At 31.2% G+C, this 25,323-nt stretch overlaps 1 protein-coding gene across 1 annotated transcript; it reads left to right on the top strand.

The window, feature by feature from the left end:
• Nucleotides 1-865: 865 nt before the first annotated feature.
• On the top strand, nucleotides 866-25,323 carry LOC111059926 (cytochrome P450 4d2-like). Its single transcript, XM_039438163.1, has 6 exons — nucleotides 866-910; nucleotides 1,152-1,228; nucleotides 1,775-1,936; nucleotides 13,283-13,389; nucleotides 14,961-15,048; nucleotides 25,118-25,323. Exons 3-6 carry the CDS (start codon nucleotides 1,783-1,785, stop codon nucleotides 25,321-25,323), a joined length of 555 nt encoding a protein of 184 aa, XP_039294097.1. The 5' UTR covers nucleotides 866-910; nucleotides 1,152-1,228; nucleotides 1,775-1,782.

Here is a 25,323-nt window from a genome sequence, read left to right as displayed (position 1 = left end):
AACTTTGGTGTAAACGCAGCTTAAAAGGGTAAATTATTCTATAACAGGAACAGAGGGATAAAAATGAGAAAGAACTCCCAAATAGCATCATCTTTTTCAAATGAATGGAAAAATTATTACAGAAATAGCATGCAATTAATTCCAGCTGATTGAATGATAAATCACAACAATTTTTTATCCACATTCAATTTTATTTTTGTATCCTGAAAGAAAGGATGAAGAAGTATAACAATTTTGTTGTCCAACAAACTCGACTTGTAAAAAGTTTGTTCGAAGAATATACGTGTTCAAAATTTGAAGCTGATAGATCAATACTTTCTAAAGTTATTGTAGAACATACAAACAGACGGACAACGACTTTGACCTTGAATGAGTCAAAAGTAAGACTCGCTAACGCTCGTTCAAATTCGAGATTGAAAGATTGTTAACAATTATTATTGTGAACGTTTTCTGGGATTGAATTAAGATTGGTAATTTAAATTGAAAACTGAAAAATTGATGCTACATTATAATCATAGTAACCGCTTCAACGATTTTTATTAAAGCTGATGGGAAAATAGAATGATGCATCAGGGAATTATATGTGATTTCTCCTGAAGAGATGATTTCCCAGCAAGATAAGGTCATGAAAATGCTCTAGGATATTTGGTGTTCCTTAATTATTCCAAGCTGAAAATTATAATTGACTTATGTGCGTCGAATAATGTGGGAATTGGCTCCAGAACTACTTTACAATTAGAAATAAACGAAGGTCAATTGGTATTCTTATAATTTAATAACTGATATACTTCAATTTGTAATAGGACTTTGGGCTGCAGTTTACTTAGTGCATTCAGTACATTCAATTCGTTCAGTGGTGCAACTTAGTGATACTGACTTCAAATCTCATTCGTCTCAATCAACTTGTTTGGTGAGGTCCAATCTTATTTATCTTGAAATTTGAAATCTGAATAGGCCTTCCTTTTTTAAAAACTTTTATTCACAACCTGTTTCAACATATCAATGCCATTTTCGAGTGAGTATATCGGTATACTCACTTGAAAATGGCATTAATATTTTGAAACATGTTGTTAATAGATGTTTTTTGAAAAATGGTATCCTACGGTACTTGAATTTTCAATTTCAAGATTCATTCTTTTTGTACAAAACAGTGACTACAACAACTGTAATTTCACATCATTTATATTCATCAAAATGTTGTGGTTTTAGAAGATATAGCCTAATAAAGGTACTATAATTAATTTAATTAATTGATAAATATAATTATATCAGGAATTTGTGTCTTCTATTTGTATTAGCCTATTCAGCATTATAAATGAGGTCCATATACGGTAATTATATAGGTTCATTGAACATTTACTTTTCTTTATGGGTTGCTGTAATTTGTTAGAATAAAATATAAATTCCTAAGTATTGTACCTACTCTTTTTATATCTATGTTTTATTAAATCAACACTAACATGTTTCAACTACAGAACTAGGTACTAATAAATATTTTCTAGTAGAAATCTCACTTGTATATGACTTGATAATGAATTAAAAATGTACTTGAGAATTTGTATACCATTCTATTATAACAAAGGTAGGTTTTATAACTTTTCTGAGACTAATAATCAAAAATGAAACTTCAATATGTATGAGAAAATGTGCACATAAAATATCTACTCTTGTAGAGATTATCTCTAATCCATATTTCTTAATCTTATAATCCATTCTTTTGGAATACAAGAGACTATCTCTTGCTGGTGTGGTTTTATGCTTTTTTCTGTTCTAGAGATCAAAATGCTAACTTGGATTCAAATTATTATTGCAATCATCGTAGTTTATGTGATTTTTGAAAAGTTTCGACAACGTAGATTAGGAGGCAGTCTGCCCGGCCCGCCCACTGTCCCGTTTTTTGGAAATGCTCTCCTTTTTCAAGGATATGGCATAGAAGGTAATCCTGAAACTTTTTAACCTATCTAATTCTAATCAATAATACACTTTTCAATTTTCCAAATAAACGTTTAATTATACTGCTTCAATTGTATGCTGAGTTAAATATAACTGAATATTATCATTTTTTGGCATGAATCTAGATTTTAAGATTATAAAGATTATTTTTTGCACAAAATATTAACATTCAAATATTTAAATATTATCAAAAAATAATCAATATTATCATTCTATTTTTCCTAATGTCTCCTCGCACACAGGCTTTGCCTATGTGAGGAACCTTATTCAAGTTTTGTATATGTATATTTTTAATTATATTGTTCGTAGTTTCTAAGATGAAGAAGAAGAATACGGTAAATATAATTTCAATTTCAATTCCCATTAATTTGTCCCTCACTCTAGCAAAATGGAGACACAGGAAATTCCTTCAATTCACACTTGAGTATTGCTCCTTTTTATTACTTTCTTTACTTAAATGTTGATCATACTACTAGTTCATTATACTAGTAGTTCTGTGAACAGTAGACCTCACGCAGTTTTCTCATCCACAAGTATCTGATGTCACCTGTTCTAGTTGAATCATAATTTACTCTCAAAAACTGTTATTTGTTTTCTCCAATATCAAAAACTTACTTATGTTAATAAACTCAGTTCACGTTTAAATTTGTATCTCATATAATAATTTATCCAGTTCCGTGATTATCTTTCTGATAAAAATATTTCTCAACTATTTTTAAATTATTTTTTTTTCAATCAAAAATATTATAATTTCTTCAGCATTATTTAGTTCATTTGATCATTTTTTATTTTATTTTCAATCACCTATTAAATTTGTTTTTCAAATGTGAGAATATTGATACTGATGAGCACGCATCATAAAAAATATTGAAACCCTACCTTATAGAAATAGACACTGCCAGACATCTGTGTAATGCATGCAATGAATAATCCACTTGTCAGCTGATTGATTATGAATAATTTTATAGTCTTATTACTCCTATCTTCAAAGTAGGTGATATCAGAGTATGGAGGGATTCATTTTATTTTCATACTATCCGTGAAATGCAAAATTTCGAGAAATCGTGTGTATACATCGACGCATAGTTGAAAAAGGAGTATTCCTGCCAAATCTCATCGAATTCTATCATCGTGTTACAAACAGACAGACAAAAGAAAACCCGAATTAAAAAATAGACCTCTCACTACGTTCGGTCAATCATGAAAATTGGTGATCGAATTATTCAAATCCAATATCAATCAATCTATCAGGAATTTGTGTTCACTCTTTGTATTATTCAGTACTATAGTGAGGTCCACGTTATAATGGCAGTATATTTGTTCAACATTGATGTTGCTATCCTTGTCTATAATTAGCCTACACAAAGCTGATAGTGCTATCCTTTTCTATCTTAAGATAGGATAAGATAAGATATAAATTTATTCAACACAGTTAATCATATGTAATACAATAAACAATTGAACATCGTCATAGAGATACAATTAATACAATGCGCTTATACTTGTATTTATACAATAATTTGTAAGTGCTAATATACAACTTGTAAGTGCCAATATCTACTAGCTATCACAGAAATCTATAACTCTGTATAGTAGGCCTTCTCAGCAAGGAAGCTGTATAAACTACTCTTGAAAATGCTTATTGACTTGGATTTCAGCTCTGCAGGCAATTTGTTGTAAAATTTAGAACCAATATAAGAAAGGTACTTTCTCATACAGTTGCAACCTATGCTGTCTTAAAGCTATATTGTTTCTACTTCTGGTGTTATGATCGTGTACTTGTGCATTGGTGACCAGTTTCGAGATATGTTTATGGGTAAACATTAATAACTTGTATATGTAAACAGAAGGTAAGGTGAGAACATTCAAAGAAACAAATGCCTCTCTACAAGACTCATTATACTTAAGACCAGCCATGTATCGTACTGTACAGCTGTCTTTTGCAGTTTAAAAATCCTTTGGAAATGAAAATCAGCGGTGCCTCCCCACAAATCTATACCATAAGCAATATGGGAGTAGAAAAGAGCATAATATACTATTTTTGACACCGATAATGGCACAAATTTCACGATATTTCTTATAACAAATAGATCATTACTCAGCCTATAGTAACTATAGTGCATCTCCGCAACGCCAGATCAGTTTTCAACAATGTATAAATATTACTAATTAACAAAATATTTCATCACAATCATCAAAATTCATTGAAAAATAGGCTATATATTTTTGACAAATGAAGTATAATTATTGATAGATATCAGCTATCCTCTATAGAAGGCAGTGGCAAGGCAAAGAATCGGCAATAACGTTGTTCTATCTTTCTTCACTGCCATTATAACGTGAACCTCACTATAGATACCACCTCAACATTATAGATCGGAGGCTGTTTTGTTATATTGATGATTGTTAGAAAGAATAGATCATCACAGAATAGAGGAAGCTAGAGGTCTATTCTAGAGCGTACTGGTCTCAAATTACTCGCTGTATGCTGTGCTAACACAAAACCCAAACTAACTAGTAGTTCTGTAAACAGAAGACCTCACGCAGTATTCTCATCCACAAGTACCTGATTGAAACTATTATAGACCTTATGGAAATACAGCAATAGACTGGCTTCTCCACACATCTGTGTGATCACTTGTCAACTGATTTATGATGAATAATACTATAGTCTTATTTTTGCTCTAATATTTACGTATGAAGGAGGCTCCTTTTTACTTTCCTTGCCCTATTACCATAGGTAAGGAAAGTATTGCTTTCCGAAAAAATTAAGGTACCCCAATTTCTAAATTTCTATATGTTTCAAGGTCCCCTGAGTCCAAAAAAGTGGTTTTTGGGTATTGGTCTGTATGTGTGTGTGTGTGTGTGTGTGTGTGTGTGTGTGTGTGTGTGTGTGTGTGTGTGTGTGTGTGTGTGTGTGTGTGTGTGTGTGTGTGTGTGTGTGTGTGTGTGTGTGTGTGTGTGTGTGTGTGTGTGTGTGTGTGTGTATGAGTGTATGTGCGTCTGTGTACACGATATATCATCTCCCAATTAACGGAATGACTTAAAATTTGGAACTTAAGGTCCTTACGATATAAGTATCCGACACCAACAATTTCGATCTGATGCAATTCAAAATGGCGGCTAAAATGGCGAAAATGTTGTCAAAGAAAGGTTTTTTTTGCAATTTTCTCGAAAACGGCTCCAACGATTTTGATCAAATTCATACCTAAAATAGTCATCGATAAGCTCTACCAACTGCCTTTAAATTCGAGAAAATGTGATTATTCAATTGCAAATTATTGTTGATTCTATTAAATCATTCACTATGAAGAGATAGCAGACCTCATGTGTGTCTCCAGCGTTATTGCCCTGTCACCAGCTGGCTCAAATCTTTGAATAGTAGACTTGAGATGCGCGGGAACACTAGCGTCAGGTGATCAATTTTCATAACGGCAAGGAAAGTTGTGTGAGTGCGCCACACCAGATTTTTCCTTTTATAAACCTTGTATAACTTAAGGTGCGTACAGACTGTCGCTCTGCTCCGCAACCGAACGTCACTCCAGCAGAGCGATTGATGATCGACCGGCGAGCAACAATGGTTCGACCGGGGAACGCGAGAAGATCTACCATCTTCCGTAAAGTTCATGATGGGTGCGTGGGCGGTGCGACTGTGGTTCGATGGTGGAACGAGGGCGGTACGAGGGAGGAGCGTGCTCGGTGCGGGTTGGAAGCACGAATATGTGTACGCAGCTTTATACGTCGACGCGCAATTAAAAAAGGAACATACCTGTCCGCGTTTCGCCGTAAATGCGCAACATATAGACATTTAAACATTTAAACATTAAAACATTTAAACATTAAAACATTTAAACATTTAAACATTTAAACATTTAAACATTTAAACATTAAAACATTTAAACATTTAAACATTTAAACATTTAAACATTAAAACATTTAAACATTTAAACATTAAAACATTTAAACATTTTGTAATATTACATTTTTCTTCTCACATTTAAATCGAATCTTCAATTCGAGATCTATGGAACTTTATAGTAAATGTCAGAGTTATCAATAGACGGATAAACCTTTTGATGGAGAATTTATTATCGTAAATGTTTGTTGCATTGTTCCATAATGTCACCGAGGCAGGGTTAACAAATTACTGGATAAACAGTTTATTTGAATAGAATATATGTATAAAAATTTAAAATAACATTTTCAAAACAAAGTTTTATTGAGAACAGATGTAGAATGTGAATTCTAAACTTATAAGTTATAATTTTGTGTTGACGTGTCTGTAAAGATCGATATTGAAGAGGGCGTTGTCTTTCGTGACTGGCAACTTGTGTTTTTTTTTCCTGTTGGAGCTTCTTCTGAAAAACATGGCTGGCTGTTGCTTGTATAATTTTGTGCTCTGAGTTATTGTCTGTTTAAATGAATTTATTAATGTTTTAGATTGAAGTTTATATAAATTTTTGTGCAAAATTCGCTATTAGTGTAGTAAAGCCAATAGCCACTGTGTTTCAACTGTAAACTAGATAAGTATTTTAGTTCGTAGTTACTTGAAATCATTAAGCTTATAAGTTATTGTTCGTTTTATATTTCTGTGTTTTTGCCAAAATTTTCATCTGAAGATTATAAGTTAATTTGCTCTGAAAACTGGATTTCTCATTCATAGGCAATAGATCCATTCACGGTTTATCAAGTATCTATTTTATTGGAGCCGACAACTTTCCTTAGTGTGATAGGTGTTATATGCTATTCCAACCGTTTAAGGAAAAATTGGTAGCACGGCAAATGGTACCCCTGGTGGGACAGAATTACAAAATAAATATGTCCCAAATGGTACACTATGAAATCCCTGGTTATAGAAATTATTAGTAGATAGATATCTTGATAGGTTATGAATGGTTTGTTGCTGAGTGGGAAGTCGGTTCAAGAGAGATCAAGTCCTAATGAATATATTATCTGTGCAGACTAGCAAAATGGCATACAATATGAAAAATATTAAAATTGATGATGAGTTAATAGCTGCCTTAACACAACTGTTTGATAAGCAAGATGCTAGGTTAGACCAAATGTTTAAAAAACAAAATGCTAGATTTGATGAGCTAAATGCTAATTTTGATGCTAGGTTTGATGAGATGAAGCAAGAATGTACTAGCATTAGACTAGAGCAGGTTAGTATAAACCTTCTATTGAAAAATGCAAATGAATCAGTGAAAGATAATCATGAAGATGAAAACAAATTGAAGCAGGATGATAGTAGTGTTAAGTTACAAGATCAACTCATTCAAGTTTCTGACAATGTAGGCCTAGTTACTGTTGTTGAAAAAGTCAACCATAGTGAAAGTGTAGAATTGAGTAAAGAAGTAGGTAGGGAGTTGTCTTCATTGAAAGTCAACTATCAAGAAAGTACTATTGCTACATTGAAGGTTAGGAAAACAGTAAACAAATCGAATGTTTCTATGGATCAGATTACTACATCGAAAGTTAGGAAAACAGTAAATAAAATGAATGTTTACATGAGACAGGTTTCTGTAGAGGTTAGGAAAAATGTAAACAAAATGAATGTTGCTTTGAGTCAAGTTGATGAGTTCAACTTTCAACTGAGAATTGAAAAGGTGTATGCTATGCATTCTCAAGTGAACATGACTAACTTTTGCAAGAAAAATGGCTTTGTTGAAACAAATGAACCTATGAATAAAATCATGCTATTGAAGAAAACAAAACGCAAAGTTTCCATTGATGTATTAGTATTCAAAGGTTGTTTCAAGTTGCTTACTTACAAGATGATGACAATGAATCACATGATGAAAGGGTATTCCCCAACACACAATGATTAGGAATCCTGTGTTATGCCGGGATTCAGAATAGCATAATCGCTACACAGTGTATGGTAAGAGTCCATAATTGTGTCTTTTTTCTTTCCTGTAGCCTATTTTCTTGGCCCTTAATCTTTTCAATTTTCGATTCTTTCCTGTCTTTGTGTAATATTCAGTAAATTTCTTCTATGATGCATATCTTAACCAATCTTGTCCATAGTCATTTAAATTTGTATTTTTTCTGAAATAATTTTGGAAGTTAAAATAGTAGCTTATTTTCCTAATCTTTAATTGTTGATAAAACTTAACTTTTCTAAAATCTATCCATTGTTGTGTAAATAATTGTTTGCTTGCGGTATATTTTTTCATCATGTATTACATATTTTAATCATGTCTATTTTTTTTTAGGTATCATATTAGGTAATTAGGTTTTTCAGAGCAATTTTGTCCCATGTTCTCATCTTTCATTGCATATCGTGCCATAAGCCATATGTAATTAGGTTATAGTTTTCTTCTGGGCTTTTAACCCATTTTGCATTTTTTTTTCTTTGCTGTCCAATACTTTGGATTTTTGGTAGACAAGTAGGTGTGATTTTTTTTAGAGGTGTGGGCGTGAACCACATATGGCTGGACTCGATTATCTGACCTACTTGTTTGCGATATAAAAACCTTATGACTGCAACAACAAATGTTTGTAAAACCTTTTGCATACTTTTGTTTTTGTGGTCCGATACTAGAGTCTGCTATCACATTGCCTTACAGACATCTAGGAACTTTCCACCCAGTCACAATAGTCAACACATTTTTTTCCTTCACCAGTTGTTTTTGTGGGAGTGATAGCTCACAATTATAACAAATTAGAGTCATACTTGGAATTTACAAAATTCCATAGTAGTATATTTTATTAAATATACTTCCTCATGAAAGTTCAGTACTGACATGTAGGATAGGCTCTAATTAATCTTTCTCTTCTTTGTATTGTTTTAGGGAATTTATTTACCCAGTTTTCTTTTTCTCTTGTTTGTATTTTTTAGGGAACTTATTTACCCAGTATTTCATCTTGATCATCTTTGTATCATAATCTTGAAATGTTTATACTTATTATACAGTCTTTAAATTTTAAATTATTTTAAAAATAATTGGTTTAATTTAAAACGTTGTGTTATATTATCAATTGAAATGAGTTAAAGGCTAAAATTTTTCTAAAGTGTTTTGTAATTGATATTTTTTTTTAAATTTTAAAACTGTTTGTTCTATAAATTTTGATATGATTGATTATCGTTTGAAATGGATGCTGGAGTGTATGTAGAATTTTTAGTGGGGTTTGTTGATTAGAATTTTGCTGGTATGTGATTGTTTTTTGAGATGGAAACCCATTATTGCCTAAAGAAGGAATAACAGAGGTTATGACTTAGAGAGGCAGTAATGAGATAATATTTTTTGTGTTGATTACTTATGTTGATTGCCATAGATGCAAAATGATGATTACTTATGAATATTGTTTGCCTTTGAAGCAAAATATTATTGATGTTTTGAATGGTTTCTTGTTTAATGTTTGATAGTAAAGTTTTGTCATGAAATGTAGTTTGTGTTTAGAACATTGAAGAGTCGAAATAAACTATAGTATCCAACAAACGATGATTAACAATATTAAATAATTTGCTTTTTATACAATTTTTGAACAAAATTAAAACTAAATAATTTCGAAACCCTGAATGATAAATCATAAATGTGAAATGAACATGCTATAAATGAAATGTTATATTAAATAATAATGAAATGCCGATATATTATGAAATGATTGAATAGAAGACCAAATGTCTGAAATTATTGAAATATGTATTGAAATTAAATTTTAGTTGTGATAATCTGATGTTTGTTTTTTACAATTTTGATAATGATACAGGGTGTTATGAAATTATATTTCTATTTTGAAGAATGGATTAAAATTTTGATATTTGAACAGTGAATAGATGAAAATGAATGATTTTTTTTTTAAATTTATCATTGATATGTCCATATTTCACAATTTATGTATTGCTGACTGTATAATAAGATGTTAAAAAATTTCAATTTCATAGATACTTAAAATAATTTTTATGTGTATTAGATTGTATTGATAGCCTAATCAAGTTTTTCTTCTTAGTTTATAAGCATTTTAAGATAACAGGTACAGCACAGACATTAACATTGAAATAGTTATCATGTGAATCTCGAAATCAGTAACAAGTGAACGCCATGAAGAGTGTTAAGAACATTTGGGTGATTTTCGAACTAGTGTGACTTATCTACGCCGATGCCTGCGCCGAAGCCAATATCTGCGCCAATGCTGATGCCAAAATCTGCGCCAATGCTGATGCCAATATCTGCGCCAATGCTGATGCCAAAATCTGCGCCAATGCTGATGCCAAAATCTGCGCCAATGCTGATGCCAACAACAAAAATCAATGCCGATGCCTGCGCCAATGCCAATAGCTATGCCAATGCCAAAAAATCTGCGCCAATGCTGATACCAACAACAAAAATCAATGCCGATGCCTGCGCCAATGCCAATAGCTATGCCAATGCCAAAAAATCTGTGCCAATGCTGATACCAACAACAAAAATCAATGCTGATGCCTGCGCCAATGCCAATAGCTACGTCAATGCCTGCGCCAATGCCAAAATCTGCGCCAATGCTGCACCAATGCCAATAGCTACGCCAATGCCTGCGCCAATGCTGATGCCAACACCAAAATCAACGCCGATGCCTGCGCCAATGCCAATAGCTTCGCCAATGCCAAAATCTGCGCCAATGCCAATATCAACGCCGATGCCACAGCCGACACCAAAGCATACGCCAATAGCAATGCCAATGCTTATTGCTGACTCGGTATCTCAAACTTCAACACTACTGCATTACCTGGAGGTAACTGCCATCCATGTTCACATTCACAACTTTGAATTCAGAAGAACAGTCACAGTATCATGAAAGAATTGATTCAAAAAAAAAATCCTCTCCTAAATTATTCCTGTATGCAGAACTCTAAACCTTGAAAGCTGAAAATATCAAAAAACCAAACTTTACCTAAATTAATCCTCACCTAAATTAATCCTGTATGCAGCGTCTATCTCTTTTCCAAAAAAACAAATTACATTGTCATTTCAAGCCTGAAATGTACATTGTATAATTACAAATATGATACAAAATTTATGTGAATCTGTATTGAATTTGGAATGCAGCCGTCTACTACAAACATGAAGCAATGCTAACTGAGATGTCACCGGTATCAAGTTTGGAATGCAGCCGTCTACTACAAACATGAAGAAATGCTAACAGAGATGTCACCTGTATCGAGTTTGGTATGCAGCAGTCGACTACAAGTATCAGCCCAACAATACGTGCATCCAGATCAGCCCAACACTAACGTCATCACACTGGAGTCACACTAAACTGAAAATCATACTGAGTGCCTTAACGGACTGTTTTACAAAATGTGCATCAATAAAATCAACCGCGTCAATAGTGAAAGAAATGAACATTTTTTGATTTATTGAAATTTTATGTGAAAATTAAATGTAACAATTCATCAATTCATTTAAAAAATAAATAATAATAATAAATTTTTCATTCAACATACTAAATTTTTTTATGCAATAAAAATTAAATTTTTCTATCTATTAAATTTATGTGCAATTTCAAAAAACTATTCTTTACATATTAAACTTTCTGTTGAGATATTTTTCTTTAAATTATAAAGCTAAATCAAAAGTAATATTGACATTCTATATTTCGAGATATTGTTTGGAAACATATAACAAACGCTATTGATGAATTTTTATAATAATTTTCAATATTTTTGGATGACATGTAATGTTTTTCTAGAAAAAATTGTTCCTGTTCTCAAATTTAAATTTCAACAATTCTCATTAGGGTCAATGTAAATTTTTTTCTTTAAATTTTTCAAACAGTAAAATTTTTTTTATGTCAAGAGGGGGGTATTTGTAATATTACATTTTTCTTCTCACATTTAAATCGAATCTTCAATTCGAGATCTATGGAACTTTATAGTAAATGTCAGAGTTATCAATAGACGGATAAACCTTTTGATGGAGAATTTATTATCGTAAATGTTTGTTGCATTGTTCCATAATGTCACCGAGGCAGGGTTAACAAATTACTGGATAAACAGTTTATTTGAATAGAATATATGTATAAAAATTTAAAATAACATTTTCAAAACAAAGTTTTATTGAGAACAGATGTAGAATGTGAATTCTAAACTTATAAGTTATAATTTTGTGTTGACGTGTCTGTAAAGATCGATATTGAAGAGGGCGTTGTCTTTCGTGACTGGCAACTTGTGTTTTTTTTCCTGTTGGAGCTTCTTCTGAAAAACATGGCTGGCTGTTGCTTGTATAATTTTGTGCTCTGAGTTATTGTCTGTTTAAATGAATTTATTAATGTTTTAGATTGAAGTTTATATAAATTTTTGTGCAAAATTCGCTATTAGTGTAGTAAAGCCAATAGCCACTGTGTTTCAACTGTAAACTAGATAAGTATTTTAGTTCGTAGTTACTTGAAATCATTAAGCTTATAAGTTATTGTTCGTTTTATATTTCTGTGTTTTTGCCAAAATTTTCATCTGAAGATTATAAGTTAATTTGCTCTGAAAACTGGATTTCTCATTCATAGGCAATAGATCCATTCACAGTTTATCAAGTATCTATTTTATTGGAGCCGACAACTTTCCTTAGTGTGATAGGTGTTATATGCTATTCCAACCGTTTAAGGAAAAATTGGTAGCACGGCAATTTAAACATTTAAACATTAACATTTAAACATTTAAACATTTAAACATTTAAACATTTAAACATTAAACATTTAAACATTAACATTTAAACATTTAAACATTTAAACATTTAAACATTTAAACATTTAAACATTTAAACATTAAACATTTAAACATTTAAACATTTAAACATTTAAACATTTAAACATTTAAACATTTAAACATTTAACATTTAAACATTTAAACATTTAAACATTTAAACATTTAAACATTTAAACATTTAAACATTTAAACATTTAAACATTTAAACATTTAACATTTAAACATTTAAACATTTAAACATTAAACATTTAAACATTTAAACATTTAACATTTAAACATTTAAACATTTAAACATTTAAACATTTAAACATTTAAACATTTAAACATTTAAACATTTAAACATTTAAACATTTAAACATTTAAACATTGAAACATTTAAACATTTAAACATTTAAACATTTAAACATTTAAACATTTAAACATTTAAACATTTAAACATTTAAACATTTAAACATTTAAACATGTAAACAATTAAACATTTAAACATTGCTGGTTACACCAAAATTCTAAGTAAGAAATTTATTTTAAGAAATTCTAACATTATTTCTTGTACTTTTAAGTTATTTTTTAAATATATTGTGTATTGCTTTTGTGTATGATTTCTGAGCCATTAAGAATAAATTTGAATTTTAAATTTCATTGCAGATTTTGTTTGCATTGCAATAAGATTGCAAGAAGAATTCAGTAATTTATTCAGATTATGGCTGGGACGTCATCTAATGGTGTATGTGGCAGACCCGGCAAGTTTAGAAGTAAGTGCATGAACTAGTCTGTATTCTGATAAGATCTAATGAACAATTGGAGAAGTTTCAGCACTTAACTTCACAGCATTTAAGTGTTTTATTTTACAGCATTTAACTTTAGATTTTTCTTAATAATTATTATTTATCGAATATTTCAGCAGCTCTCTTTCCTGAAATCCACTCAGTTGAGGTAGCGTAGATAGTGGAAAATAAAATTAATTCAACTTCAACTGAAAACTTTCGTCCCCCGGACGACCATATACCATTCCCCCCCCCCAATAGCCCTGGATCCGCGCTTGCTTAATCCTGAAAAGAATTAGGGCATCTTGCACAGAAGTTTATAGAAAAAACTAGCAGGTAACCCGTGCTTTGCAAGGGTCTAATTAAAAACTTGACAAACTGAAACTTGACCTACTTGGCATTGACTGAGTTTATATTAATGCCCAAAATTCAGCTTTTGGGGCAGAGTTCGTTCGTTATTAGGACTGTGAGTAAAGTCCGGCTGTTCTGAAGAATTTAAAATAGGTTTTCAACCATCCTCTGTAAATCAAGAATCTGTAAGCAAAATTTCAAGTTAATCAGTCCAGTATCTCAGACAAGAGGATGCGTCATTTGTAAATAATTTGCTATCCCGTACGCTGACTCATTTCTTTATTATATTTGTCACCTGGTCATATGTGACATATATAGGCCTATGAATCATATTATATTTATCTCATATTGATCAGGATTTTAGAGTTTTTAGAACAGTATTTTGACTTTGAACAATCTTTGTCATCGACAGAAAGATTATTTATTTTATTTGTTGTCAATATTAACGTTAGCTTCTCTCTGTTTCTAATAACAAACGTGCCGCTTGTGCGACAGATAGAAATATGTACTTGAAATGTCTTTCAAGTTTGGCATTGACTGAGTTTATATTAATGCCCAAAATTCAGCTTTTGGGGCAGAGTTCGTTCGTTATTAGGACTGTGAGTAAAGTCCGGCTGTTCTGGTGAAAAGGATAGATTTTGCTCTTGTTTTATAATACAGTTTTCCTGTCGCAGTTCGGGCAGTTTAAAGAGAAAATTGTATTATTGAATAAGACGGGATCTGAACCCATATTTAATTAGATCAGTTATTTGATTTTTTAATTAATAATTAATGTCGCGTTTCAACCAATGAATGCCAAAGGGGGAAGCCATCTTCAAAAAGGTAGGTGTTATATCCTTTTTGAGTTTTCTTTTTATATTTTCCTAAACCACAAAGATTGTATCTTTAGCAGCAGCGAGTAGTTTCCCCATTAATTTCATTTTAATATTGTTTCCTTTATAATAAAATTAATCTTGATTTGTTCCAATGTAAATATATATTGAAGATTCATTAAATTATATAGTAGATTGGTCACCTTTTGTTTTATCCTTACACCCACCCAATCTGATGGTTATAGTTTCAGTCTTATATATAGGGTTCTCTCATCTTCATTACATATTGTATGGAATGTATATTGTATTCAGTTGAGTTATGTTGCACTGCAGTTAGTACTATAGTAAAACAAGGTGCGGTATTATTTACAACTACTATCAAACTGATTTTTCCAGACCATTTACAAGAGCAATGATAACCTGAACAAGAGTATACTATATGAATTTTTCACTGACTATTCGCGTGGTGTCGTTGTTGCTGGAGGTGAGTAATAATAATAATAATAATAATAATAATAATAATAATAATAATAATAATAATAATAATAATAATAATAATAATTCATAAATCTCATAAAAATTATTGAAGTATAGCCTGCTGTGTATGTGATTGTATTGGTGATGTATATGGGATTCTTTTGCGTTTGAAAGGGAATTAGAGATAAAAAAGGGAATTATTGCGTTTGAAAAATTGCTTATTGGCATCGTAGTCGGTCATTCCCTGCATGCTGTTTCATTCACAAAAACAATATAAAAATTTCATTTCATTTTCATGTTAAGCAGCCGATTCTTGAATTATTTCACAATATAAATCACTTACGAGTAACAATTCATCATAATTCCAGAAAAAAGGTAGAACTTTTGTGCCGGGCACTCTCTTTAATTCAGGCCTTTTCCCAAGTTATAATAGTAAATTTAATACGCAATAGACTAGAGCCATTATTGTAAGTGAGTTAGCGAAATAAATTATTTTCTCTCTCTATTATGAACGGCCATGACTTCGAGTTTCCCATGATAGATATTTAAAAATTGTGGCTCCGAGTCGTCGAGGAATGTAGATTATGGAATTATCTCTAAAACTTAGCCTTCGTGGCGCGACATAAAGTGCGATAAGTTGGAAAACAGCAAGCATTGAAATTATAACAAACTACCGATTTTGCAGTTACTATTTGGTCCAAAGGCTCTAGAAGCCACGCGACGATTGGTCAAATTGATTCCATTCGCCCAATAGGAGACCTGTTTCTAAATACAGTAGTGGGGCGATTCCCCAGCCGACAGACCAGATTACGTTCCGGAGGACACTTTGCTAGGAGCACTACGAGAGTAAAGATGTAGTCACTATGTTTCGCCCTTTTTGGGCAGGTTTATAAGTTTATTTCAGTAGTTAATGTAGGAGCTAGTTTTATTTTTTATTAATGTTTAAATTTACTAGTAGTGCCATGTCCTGAAAGGTTTAATTGTGTTTCTTCATCATGTACGAATAATTGTTTCTTCAAATAACCGCTAAGGTACGTAAACTAAGGTTAAAATATAATTTAGGGAAATTAATTAAGTGAAACTTCAATCAAAAGATTTTATCAACAAAGCCTGTTATTTTTCAAGTTAATAATATTGATTGAGAATAATCCTTTTGATTTTATTAGTGATGGAAGATAATTATAAATTTTTTTCTACAGAAGTATAGAAAGTTTTCAGTTACGTTACATTTGAGTTATTGTTTCTGGAGATATATTATCGTAGAGTATTGCTGAAAGTCAGGAAGATAGCCTTTAAATTGGAATGAAACTTTTAAGAATTGTTCATATTGAGTTTATGACATTTTTTAATTTATATTTTTCAGACTCTGTTTTCTTATGTCATTAAGGCTTTTGAATGATTTAGTAAATTTTTTATGATAGAAATCTTAATAGATGAAGAAGAAAGTTTTTCTTCTCCAGGAAATTAATATTAATGAATGTTCAAATTTTAATACAATTTAAATTATTTTCTATGTGTCTACTAATTTTATTTAATTAAAGGTAAAAATTCCACAAGATGAATCTTATAAGGCAAACATTATCTTTCCTTAAAGTGAAATTTTCAATATTTTTTTCTTTTATTGTGTTATAAAGTGTCTTGTTTTATTAGGTGATAAATTCATAATTTCAGTTGATACTAGTTTTTGGACTTGTATTTGTAGGTAAATCAAATCATAAACTCTGGAATGTTCATTTTTAATTAAGGTTCTGAGCAGTTTTGGGCGAATGCCCGTTATTTACACTTGGATTGCGTCCTATAGTTCATAAATAATAAATAAAATAAATGTTGGCTGGCGCACAAGTTGCCAACAATACTAGCCGAGCTACTATATGAAAAATTATATTTGATTTCGCAAACCAAACCAAAAATATCATATAAGTTAGCATCATTTCAATTTGAATTATTTGTGAAGAAAGATCCATTAATTCTGATAAAAAGAATCAGTAGTTTAAAGATAAAAATCTATATAAAATGAGGATTCAAAGAATGAAAGAATTTAATTAATTGTAATCAATAGATAACTCCTGTTTTAGCTTTTGATGAATTGTAGGAAGAGTTAGAAATTAATGCTGTAATACATTTATTTACAGCGGTTCATGTGTGTCCCCAAACCAACTTCTTGTACTACCACCCCTTTGGTTCCGCAACTTTATGTAAAACCGCTTCAAGACACCCGTTCAGACGACAGGTCTAGGGACGTAAGAGGACGTCGCCGTCAAGCCAAATTCAACCGGTAAAAGCTCACCGCCAAAAACAAGGTACTGTAACCCCGACGATAAAGCAACGTACAAACCAACGAAAGTGCAGTGTAGTGAAACAAAGGTTCATTCGAGAATGTCAATCAAAAGTGGGGATTCAAAATTATTATGAAATGGGTTCTATGGGCTACTATCGACGAAACTTGGGTTCAACGGGTTTTTCTTTCTTGAGTAATTTTATGTTGAAGTTAATTATTTGTTATTTGATGACTGATATTGTTTGGTTTTGTGACGTATTGCTATCTAAACGGGGATAGTAATGCGCCCCCGAATCAGATGAAGAATGTCAACAAAGTAACATGAAATTGTTGTTTCTGTTGTTCGATTTTAGTTGCCAATGTTTATTGAAGCTGTTTGTATTTTTCAATTATTTCAAATTGTAGTGTTTTTCTATAGTATAAACCTATTAAATCAGGCATGGCAAGATTAATTGAAGTTTTCTTGACTCTAGCCCGTTCACCTGCATGAATTAGGTATAGACTCAGGTATTTTCTAGATGTGTCGGCCTATTTCTAAATTCTAAATTTTATTCAAAATTATCTTATCTATTATCTTTTAAAAAGTGCAGGCACACAACTGCGCAACTCTGCTGTCTAGAGATATTTAAATCTCTGGAATTCAAATTTTCTAAAAAATTAAATTTTTCATAACTTACTCTAATAATACTAGATCAATTTTTCTGAGTCTATACTTAATTATTCATTCTGTGAACGTGTTAACTTTCAATATTTTGGGTTTGGAGTTGAATGAATAATTTATTGTTGCTACTCCAATTTTTCTGAAGTTTAAATAATTGTAGATGAAACAGGAAAGTTATTCAGTTATGTTAAACCATTGAAATGAAAATCTTTTGAAGTGCTTAAAGATAAAGTTAAGTATCATTGATGCTTAAGTTGAAAGTATTCTGAAACTTCATATTGAAATAATTAAGAAATTAAAGGTTTAACGTTAGAATAAAAATGAGTAGAAGAAACTAGGATATGTGAGAAACAACTGATTCTAAGTGCTGAATAAATTTTTTGTATTCTGTAATTCCGTGAATGATGATAGAAATTATTGTAATGTCAACGTACGTATTCTGGTCTCACGTCTGGTAGTTGAATATCATTATAGTAGTAGTGAAAGGAAATATTGAGATTTTAAAAGTCAACCCAAGTAAATTAGGAAAATTCGGAAATTATTATGGGAGAATGTTTGAGGAAAATAGGAAATTTTTTTGATAAGTTTAGGTAGATCGAAGGTAATCAGAGAATAAATAGGAAACTGTTTTATTAGTTATTGTTGATATGTAGTTTTGAAAAGTTGATGAGTAGTTTTGGCCTTGAGATGTTTAAACTAAAAAATTAGATATTGTAGATTAAAGTTGAAACGATGATCAAATCCTTGGGAATTTGTATGAAAATAAGTTGATTGAGATGAGGTTGTCAAGTCCCTTTATCAGTAATGCTTATTTTCGAAAAGGTGAATCATTTTTATTATTGGATATATTTTTTTAGGTGTGATTTTTGCGGTAGGCATGCGTAGTGATAGTGTAAAGATCCGTTGTGTTGATGACGTTTCCTGTAGACTGTGGGGAATTTTTTTGTTTGTTTAGTTGAGACTCAAGATTTAGAGGAGAATACGGGAATGTCCTGCCTGTGTGTGTTGTTGTTGAATTTAGGTAATCGGCGCGAGTGTAGGTCCGTGTCCAGAGAGAACGGAGCACTGCCCGAAAGTTGTCCATGTAACAAATCAAGGAATTTAGCTGTGACTAACCTTGCAAATTTGTACGGTGGAATTGTATAATTTTAGCGAAAGGCACCGAAGATGGTGTGAGCTAAGATTTTTTTTGTATCTAGTAAACGGTCTGGTTCATTCGAGAGTTATGGGGCTCGTCAGTAGAATAACGTAAACCGAAATCTAGAATATTTAGTGAGTCTTCGTAGTGATTGTAAGGAAAGCAATCAGCGTCATGCAGTTTAGGGAAGCCCAGTCAAAAGGTTCGTTAATGTTTGGTAGGAAAGTCAGCCGCAAAAACACAAGTAATAATTGGTAAAAAAGGGTATTATTGAGTTTAAAGTTGCTTAGAAATTTGGTATATGGTAACGGAAATTGAAGGTTTTAGACAATGAATATTTAAGGTGATTAGTTAAGGTATACAATAAAAATAACAGAGAAACTTTTTCGAGTACCTAGGTAATGTTAAAATGGTTATCAGTGAAAGTAGAAATAAATATTGGAACAGTACTAAACGGGTTAAATTAAAATAAAATTAACAGTGAAATTCTTCTAGTTGAATTTGAAATGAAAAGGGAAAAATCTCTTGAGTTAAGCATGAGTTTAAATTATTCTGTAGTTGAGAGTTGAAAGGTTGATTAAAAATTTAATTGGGGATATGAAAGTAGAAATATGTAGGAAAATTCGTGTCAAAAAGGAATTAGAATTTTTGTTGGGAAAATTAAATTGAGGTAATTAACAGTAGTAGGACCCTTTAGAGATAAGTAGTCAAAAAGTATTAATAAATAAAAAAAAATAGGAAAATCTTTAATGAAATGATAAATTTTTTAATGATGAATAATAAAATTGCAATCAAGTTTTCCATGTGAATAAGTTGGGATGCTTTGAGATCTAGTTAAATATGAAGTTTATAGTTGAGGAATAATTATGTGAGGCTCCAGTAAGGTTGAAAATGTCAGTGAACTTGAGAATCAGTAATAGTGTATTAGTAGCCTATGCTTCCAGTGTTTTGAGAAAATGTCACGTACTTTGAGTTTGAGATAAATAACCATGATCGCTGTCGAGTCAATTTATCTAGTTGAAGTTGTAGGCAGTGAGAAAATGACAATACTCTAGTGAGAAGCGAAATACAGAATTATTATTGTCGATAGCCTGGCACTCGATCATAGTTTTGTTTTGACTAGCGTTCTGTGGTAAAGATTTCCTACTGGAATATTATAATGAAAAGTGTTTTTCTCATGATAGTGGAATGCAAAATCGCGCTTGTGTCATATAGCTCTCGAGTTGATCTAATAATGCAGTTTCAACCATTGTTATCTTTGAATCGTAGTCGATGTAGAATAGTATTGCCTTTTGAATTGCTTTATATTGTTAAAAATATATTGCACTCTCAACTCTATAGTAATGATAGTTAGATTTCAATACATTCAGCTGAGTGAAAAAGTTTCATCCTTTACTATTATGATCAAACGTACTTCATATTTTACAACAGCAGAGTAACATAGAACCAATTAAAACTATGATGTCTTTTAAACGTTTTCCCTTGTTAGAGTTTGCCAAGAAAATAACCAGGGACTCAATAAAGTGATCGAAGTATTCAAGATTATTATACTCGGTCCATCTTTAGTACCTACTTAAAAGGTGGACACGTCCATATTGTTTTGTCCTGACTCTTGCCACAGTTTTAAAGACTCTTGCCACAAATCTCAATTAGTTATACATTTTGCTGAATTTCGGAATGATTAAAGGGATTTCTTTTGAAGAGGGCCCGCTTCAAATTGGATCCTACTATCAATCCAGAAATTCGACTCTCCAAATCATACAGAATGCCTCTATGGTAACATATCCTGATTAGATTTCTTTTTGCGTGTTTCACACCGGAAGGAAGGGGAGTGTGCCGGGCACTCTCTTTAATTCAGGCCTTTTCCCAAGTTATAATAGTAAATTTAATACGCAATAGACTAGAGCCATTATTGTAAGTGAGTTAGCGAAATAAATTATTTTCTCACTCTATTATGAACGGCCATGACTTCGAGTTTCCCATGATAGATATTTAAAAATTGTGGCTCCGAGTCGTCGAGGAATGTAGATTATGGAATTATCTCTAAAACTTAGCCTTCGTGGCGCGACATAAAGTGCGATAAGTTGGAAAACAGCAAGCATTGAAATTATAACAAACTACCGATTTTGCAGTTACTATTTGGTCCAAAGGCTCTAGAAGCCACGCGACGATTGGTCAAATTGATTCCATTCGCCCAATAGGAGACCTGTTTCTAAATACAGTAGTGGGGCGATTCCCCAGCCGACAGACCAGATTACGTTCCGGAGGACACTTTGCTAGGAGCACTACGAGAGTAAAGATGTAGTCACTATGTTTCGCCCTTTTTGGGCAGGTTTATAAGTTTATTTCAGTAGTTAATGTAGGAGCTAGTTTTATTTTTTATTAATGTTTAAATTTACTAGTAGTGCCATGTCCTGAAAGGTTTAATTGTGTTTCTTCATCATGTACGAATAATTGTTTCTTCAAATAACCGCTAAGGTACGTAAACTAAGGTTAAAATATAATTTAGGGAAATTAATTAAGTGAAACTTCAATCAAAAGATTTTATCAACAAAGCCTGTTATTTTTCAAGTTAATAATATTGATTGAGAATAATCCTTTTGATTTTATTAGTGATGGAAGATAATTATAATTTTTTTTCTACAGAAGTATAGAAAGTTTTCAGTTACGTTACATTTGAGTTATTGTTTCTGGAGATATATTATCGTAGAGTATTGCTGAAAGTCAGGAAGATAGCCTTTAAATTGGAATGAAACTTTTAAGAATTGTTCATATTGAGTTTATGACATTTTTTAATTTATATTTTTCAGACTCTGTTTTCTTATGTCATTAAGGCTTTTGAATGATTTAGTAAATTTTTTATGATAGAAATCTTAATAGATGAAGAAGAAAGTTTTTCTTCTCCAGGAAATTAATATTAATGAATGTTCAAATTTTAATACAATTTAAATTATTTTCTATGTGTCTACTAATTTTATTTAATTAAAGGTAAAAATTCCACAAGATGAATCTTATAAGGCAAACATTATCTTTCCTTAAAGTGAAATTTTCAATATTTTTTTCTTTTATTGTGTTATAAAGTGTCTTGTTTTATTAGGTGATAAATTCATAATTTCAGTTGATACTAGTTTTTGGACTTGTATTTGTAGGTAAATCAAATCATAAACTCTGGAATGTTCATTTTTAATTAAGGTTCTGAGCAGTTTTGGGCGAATGCCCGTTATTTACACTTGGATTGCGTCCTATAGTTCATAAATAATAAATAAAATAAATGTTGGCTGGCGCACAAGTTGCCAACAATACTAGCCGAGCTACTATATGAAAAATTATATTTGATTTCGCAAACCAACCAAAAATATCATATAAGTTAGCATCATTTCAATTTGAATTATTTGTGAAGAAAGATCCATTAATTCTGATAAAAAGAATCAGTAGTTTAAAGATAAAAATCTATATAAAATGAGGATTCAAAGAATGAAAGAATTAATTAATTGTAATCAATAGATAACTCCTGTTTTAGCTTTTGATGAATTGTAGGAAGAGTTAGAAATTAATGCTGTAATACATTTATTTACAGCGGTTCATGGGTGTCCCCAAACCAACTTCTTGTACTACCACCCCTTTGGTTCCGCAACTTTATGTAAAACCGCTTCAAGACACCCGTTCAGACGACAGGTCTAGGGACGTAAGAGGACGTCGCCGTCAAGCCAAATTCAACCGGTAAAAGCTCACCGCCAAAAACAAGGTACTGTAACCCCGACGATAAAGCAACGTACAAACCAACGAAAGTGCAGTGTAGTGAAACAAAGGTTCATTCGAGAATGTCAATCAAAAGTGGGGATTCAAAATTATTATGAAATGGGTTCTATGGGCTACTATCGACGAAACTTGGGTTCAACGGGTTTTTCTTTCTTGAGTAATTTTATGTTGAAGTTAATTATTTGTTATTTGATGACTGATATTGTTTGGTTTTGTGACGTATTGCTATCTAAACGGGGATAGTAATGCGCCCCCGAATCAGATGAAGAATGTCAACAAAGTAACATGAAATTGTTGTTTCTGTTGTTCGATTTTAGTTGCCAATGTTTATTGAAGCTGTTTGTATTTTTCAATTATTTCAAATTGTAGTGTTTTTCTATAGTATAAACCTATTAAATCAGGCATGGCAAGATTAATTGAAGTTTTCTTGACTCTAGCCCGTTCACCTGCATGAATTAGGTATAGACTCAGGTATTTTCTAGATGTGTCGGCCTATTTCTAAATTCTAATTTTTATTCAAAATTGTCTTCTTTATCATCTTTAAAAAAGTGCAGGCACACTTTCAAGTATTTCAATTATTTTTTAAATATTAGCCTATTAAAAATAGAAAGAAAAATAAAAATCTCAGTACCCTTTTTGAATTATTCAATCACAACATGTTTCGGACATTGATGCCATTTTCAAGACTTGAAACTGGCCTCAATGTCCGAAACAGGTTGTGATTAAATAATTCAAAAAGGGTACTGAGATTTTTATTTTTCTTTCTACTTTTATTACAAGTAGCCCTATAAAGAAAAGAGATAAATTAGCATATTATTCTTCAATATCGAGTACGAGTATTTATTTATGCTACACTGTGAAAACTGATTTCCCAAATATAATTGAAATCTGTTGGTTTGGCTTGAAAATGAGCAATATCAGCACGAAACGGACGTCGCCACATCAAAGAATGTGAGTGTTTTCCTCACTTTAAAGTTTTACAAAATTTGATAGTAATAACTTTAATAATAGTGAAAACAAGATGGATAACCAACAAGGAATTAAAATCTATTTCCACAGATTTTTTAGTATTCCACAATAAATTATGGGTATCATAAGTACATGAAAAACTTGATGTGGATTCAGCTATCTTCTGGTTCAGCCCTAAATGACAGTTAAAATTTTAAAAGTTTTCACTCTCAGATTACTTATTTATTTATAGAATAGAGCAAACAATACAATAGTTGGAAAAGAAAAAACAGGCAATTGTCCTAAACTTCTTCTATTTTCTAATTTTGATTCAAATCCTCATAAAATATATTTCGATCCTTGATATCATGTTTTGAATTTGAAATTGTTGAAAAGTTTTGAATTTGAAATTGTTAAAAAGTTTTGAAATTGAAATTGAAAAATTGAAATATAGCCACCTCTTTATCAGATGAAGCTGTGATAGTGGTAGCCTATTGCAAAATAATATTTTCTAAAAATGTATCTCTTCAGGGATACTTATTGATTTGTTAGTTGAAAAATAAAACCATAGCAGCATTTTAAAAACTTTTATATATAAAATAACATAATAAAAACAACTAGTTCGGAAGCTCAAGCTGCGTTTATAACAAAGCTATTAACAAAATGTTAATAACTTAATCTTTATAGATTCTATTAGATTGAACGGAACTTGACAAACACATATGTTCATCATGTGTATGATAAGTTATGTTCAATCTAATAGAGTCTATAAAGATTAAGTTATTAAGATTTTGTTAATAACTTTGGTGTAATGTTTTAATAATGTTTTTTATTTAATCCGAACAGTTTTAGTTTCTCTATAAGGGAAACTAAGTAAATACGGTATGCAAAGCTCAAGATAATCATGTCTTTGAAACAAATTGAATGGGACTGATAATTTCTATTCAAATTAATGAATGAAAGAAAGCTACAAAATATTGTGGTTGAAAAGGAACATTTCAAAAATACATGAGTTTTTTATTTAATCCGAACAGTTTTAGTAGCTCTATAAAGGGAAAATAAATAGACTATGCAAAGCTCAATATAATAATATATTTGAAACAAATTGAATGGGACTGATTATTTCTATTTAAGCTCAAGATAATCATGGTCTTTAAAACAAATTGAATGGGACTGATAATTTTTATTTAAAATAGTGAATGAGAGAGAACTACAAACTAATAATTGAACTACAAAAGAAGAGAAATCAACATTTATATTCTAATTCATTTGAAATATTTTCCAAATTGCAGGTGAGAAATGGCGAGGCCTAAGAAAGGTTGTAAACACGACCTTCCATCATAGCAATATGGAGAATTATCAGAAAATTCTGAATGACTGTTCGCAAATACTATGTCAAGTGCTCGAGAAAAAATGTGATGGACCAATATTCAATATGGACCCCATCATACATCGATGCATGCTCCAAGTCATTTGCAGTAGATCAACTCTATTATGA

The sequence above is a fragment of the Nilaparvata lugens genome, chromosome 11 (assembly GCF_014356525.2).
Source record: "Nilaparvata lugens isolate BPH chromosome 11, ASM1435652v1, whole genome shotgun sequence".
Classification (NCBI taxonomy): Eukaryota; Metazoa; Arthropoda; class Insecta; order Hemiptera; family Delphacidae; genus Nilaparvata; species Nilaparvata lugens.
Note: the sequence above shows the minus strand (reverse complement) of the source record. Positions and strands in the feature narration are given on the sequence as shown.

What these genes read in the sequence shown, in the direction of transcription:
- LOC111059926 (XM_039438163.1), top strand. Translation starts at nt 1,783, where the DNA reads ATGCTAACTTGGATTCAAATTATTATTGCAATCATCGTAGTTTATGTG. An exon ending in TCAAGGATATGGCATAGAAG is followed by an intron (nt 1,937 to 13,282) that starts GTAATCCTGAAA and finishes ATTTCATTGCAG; the next exon opens with ATTTTGTTTGCATTGCAATA. An exon ending in TGGTGTCGTTGTTGCTGGAG is followed by an intron (nt 15,049 to 25,117) that starts GTGAGTAATAAT and finishes TCCAAATTGCAG; the next exon opens with GTGAGAAATGGCGAGGCCTA.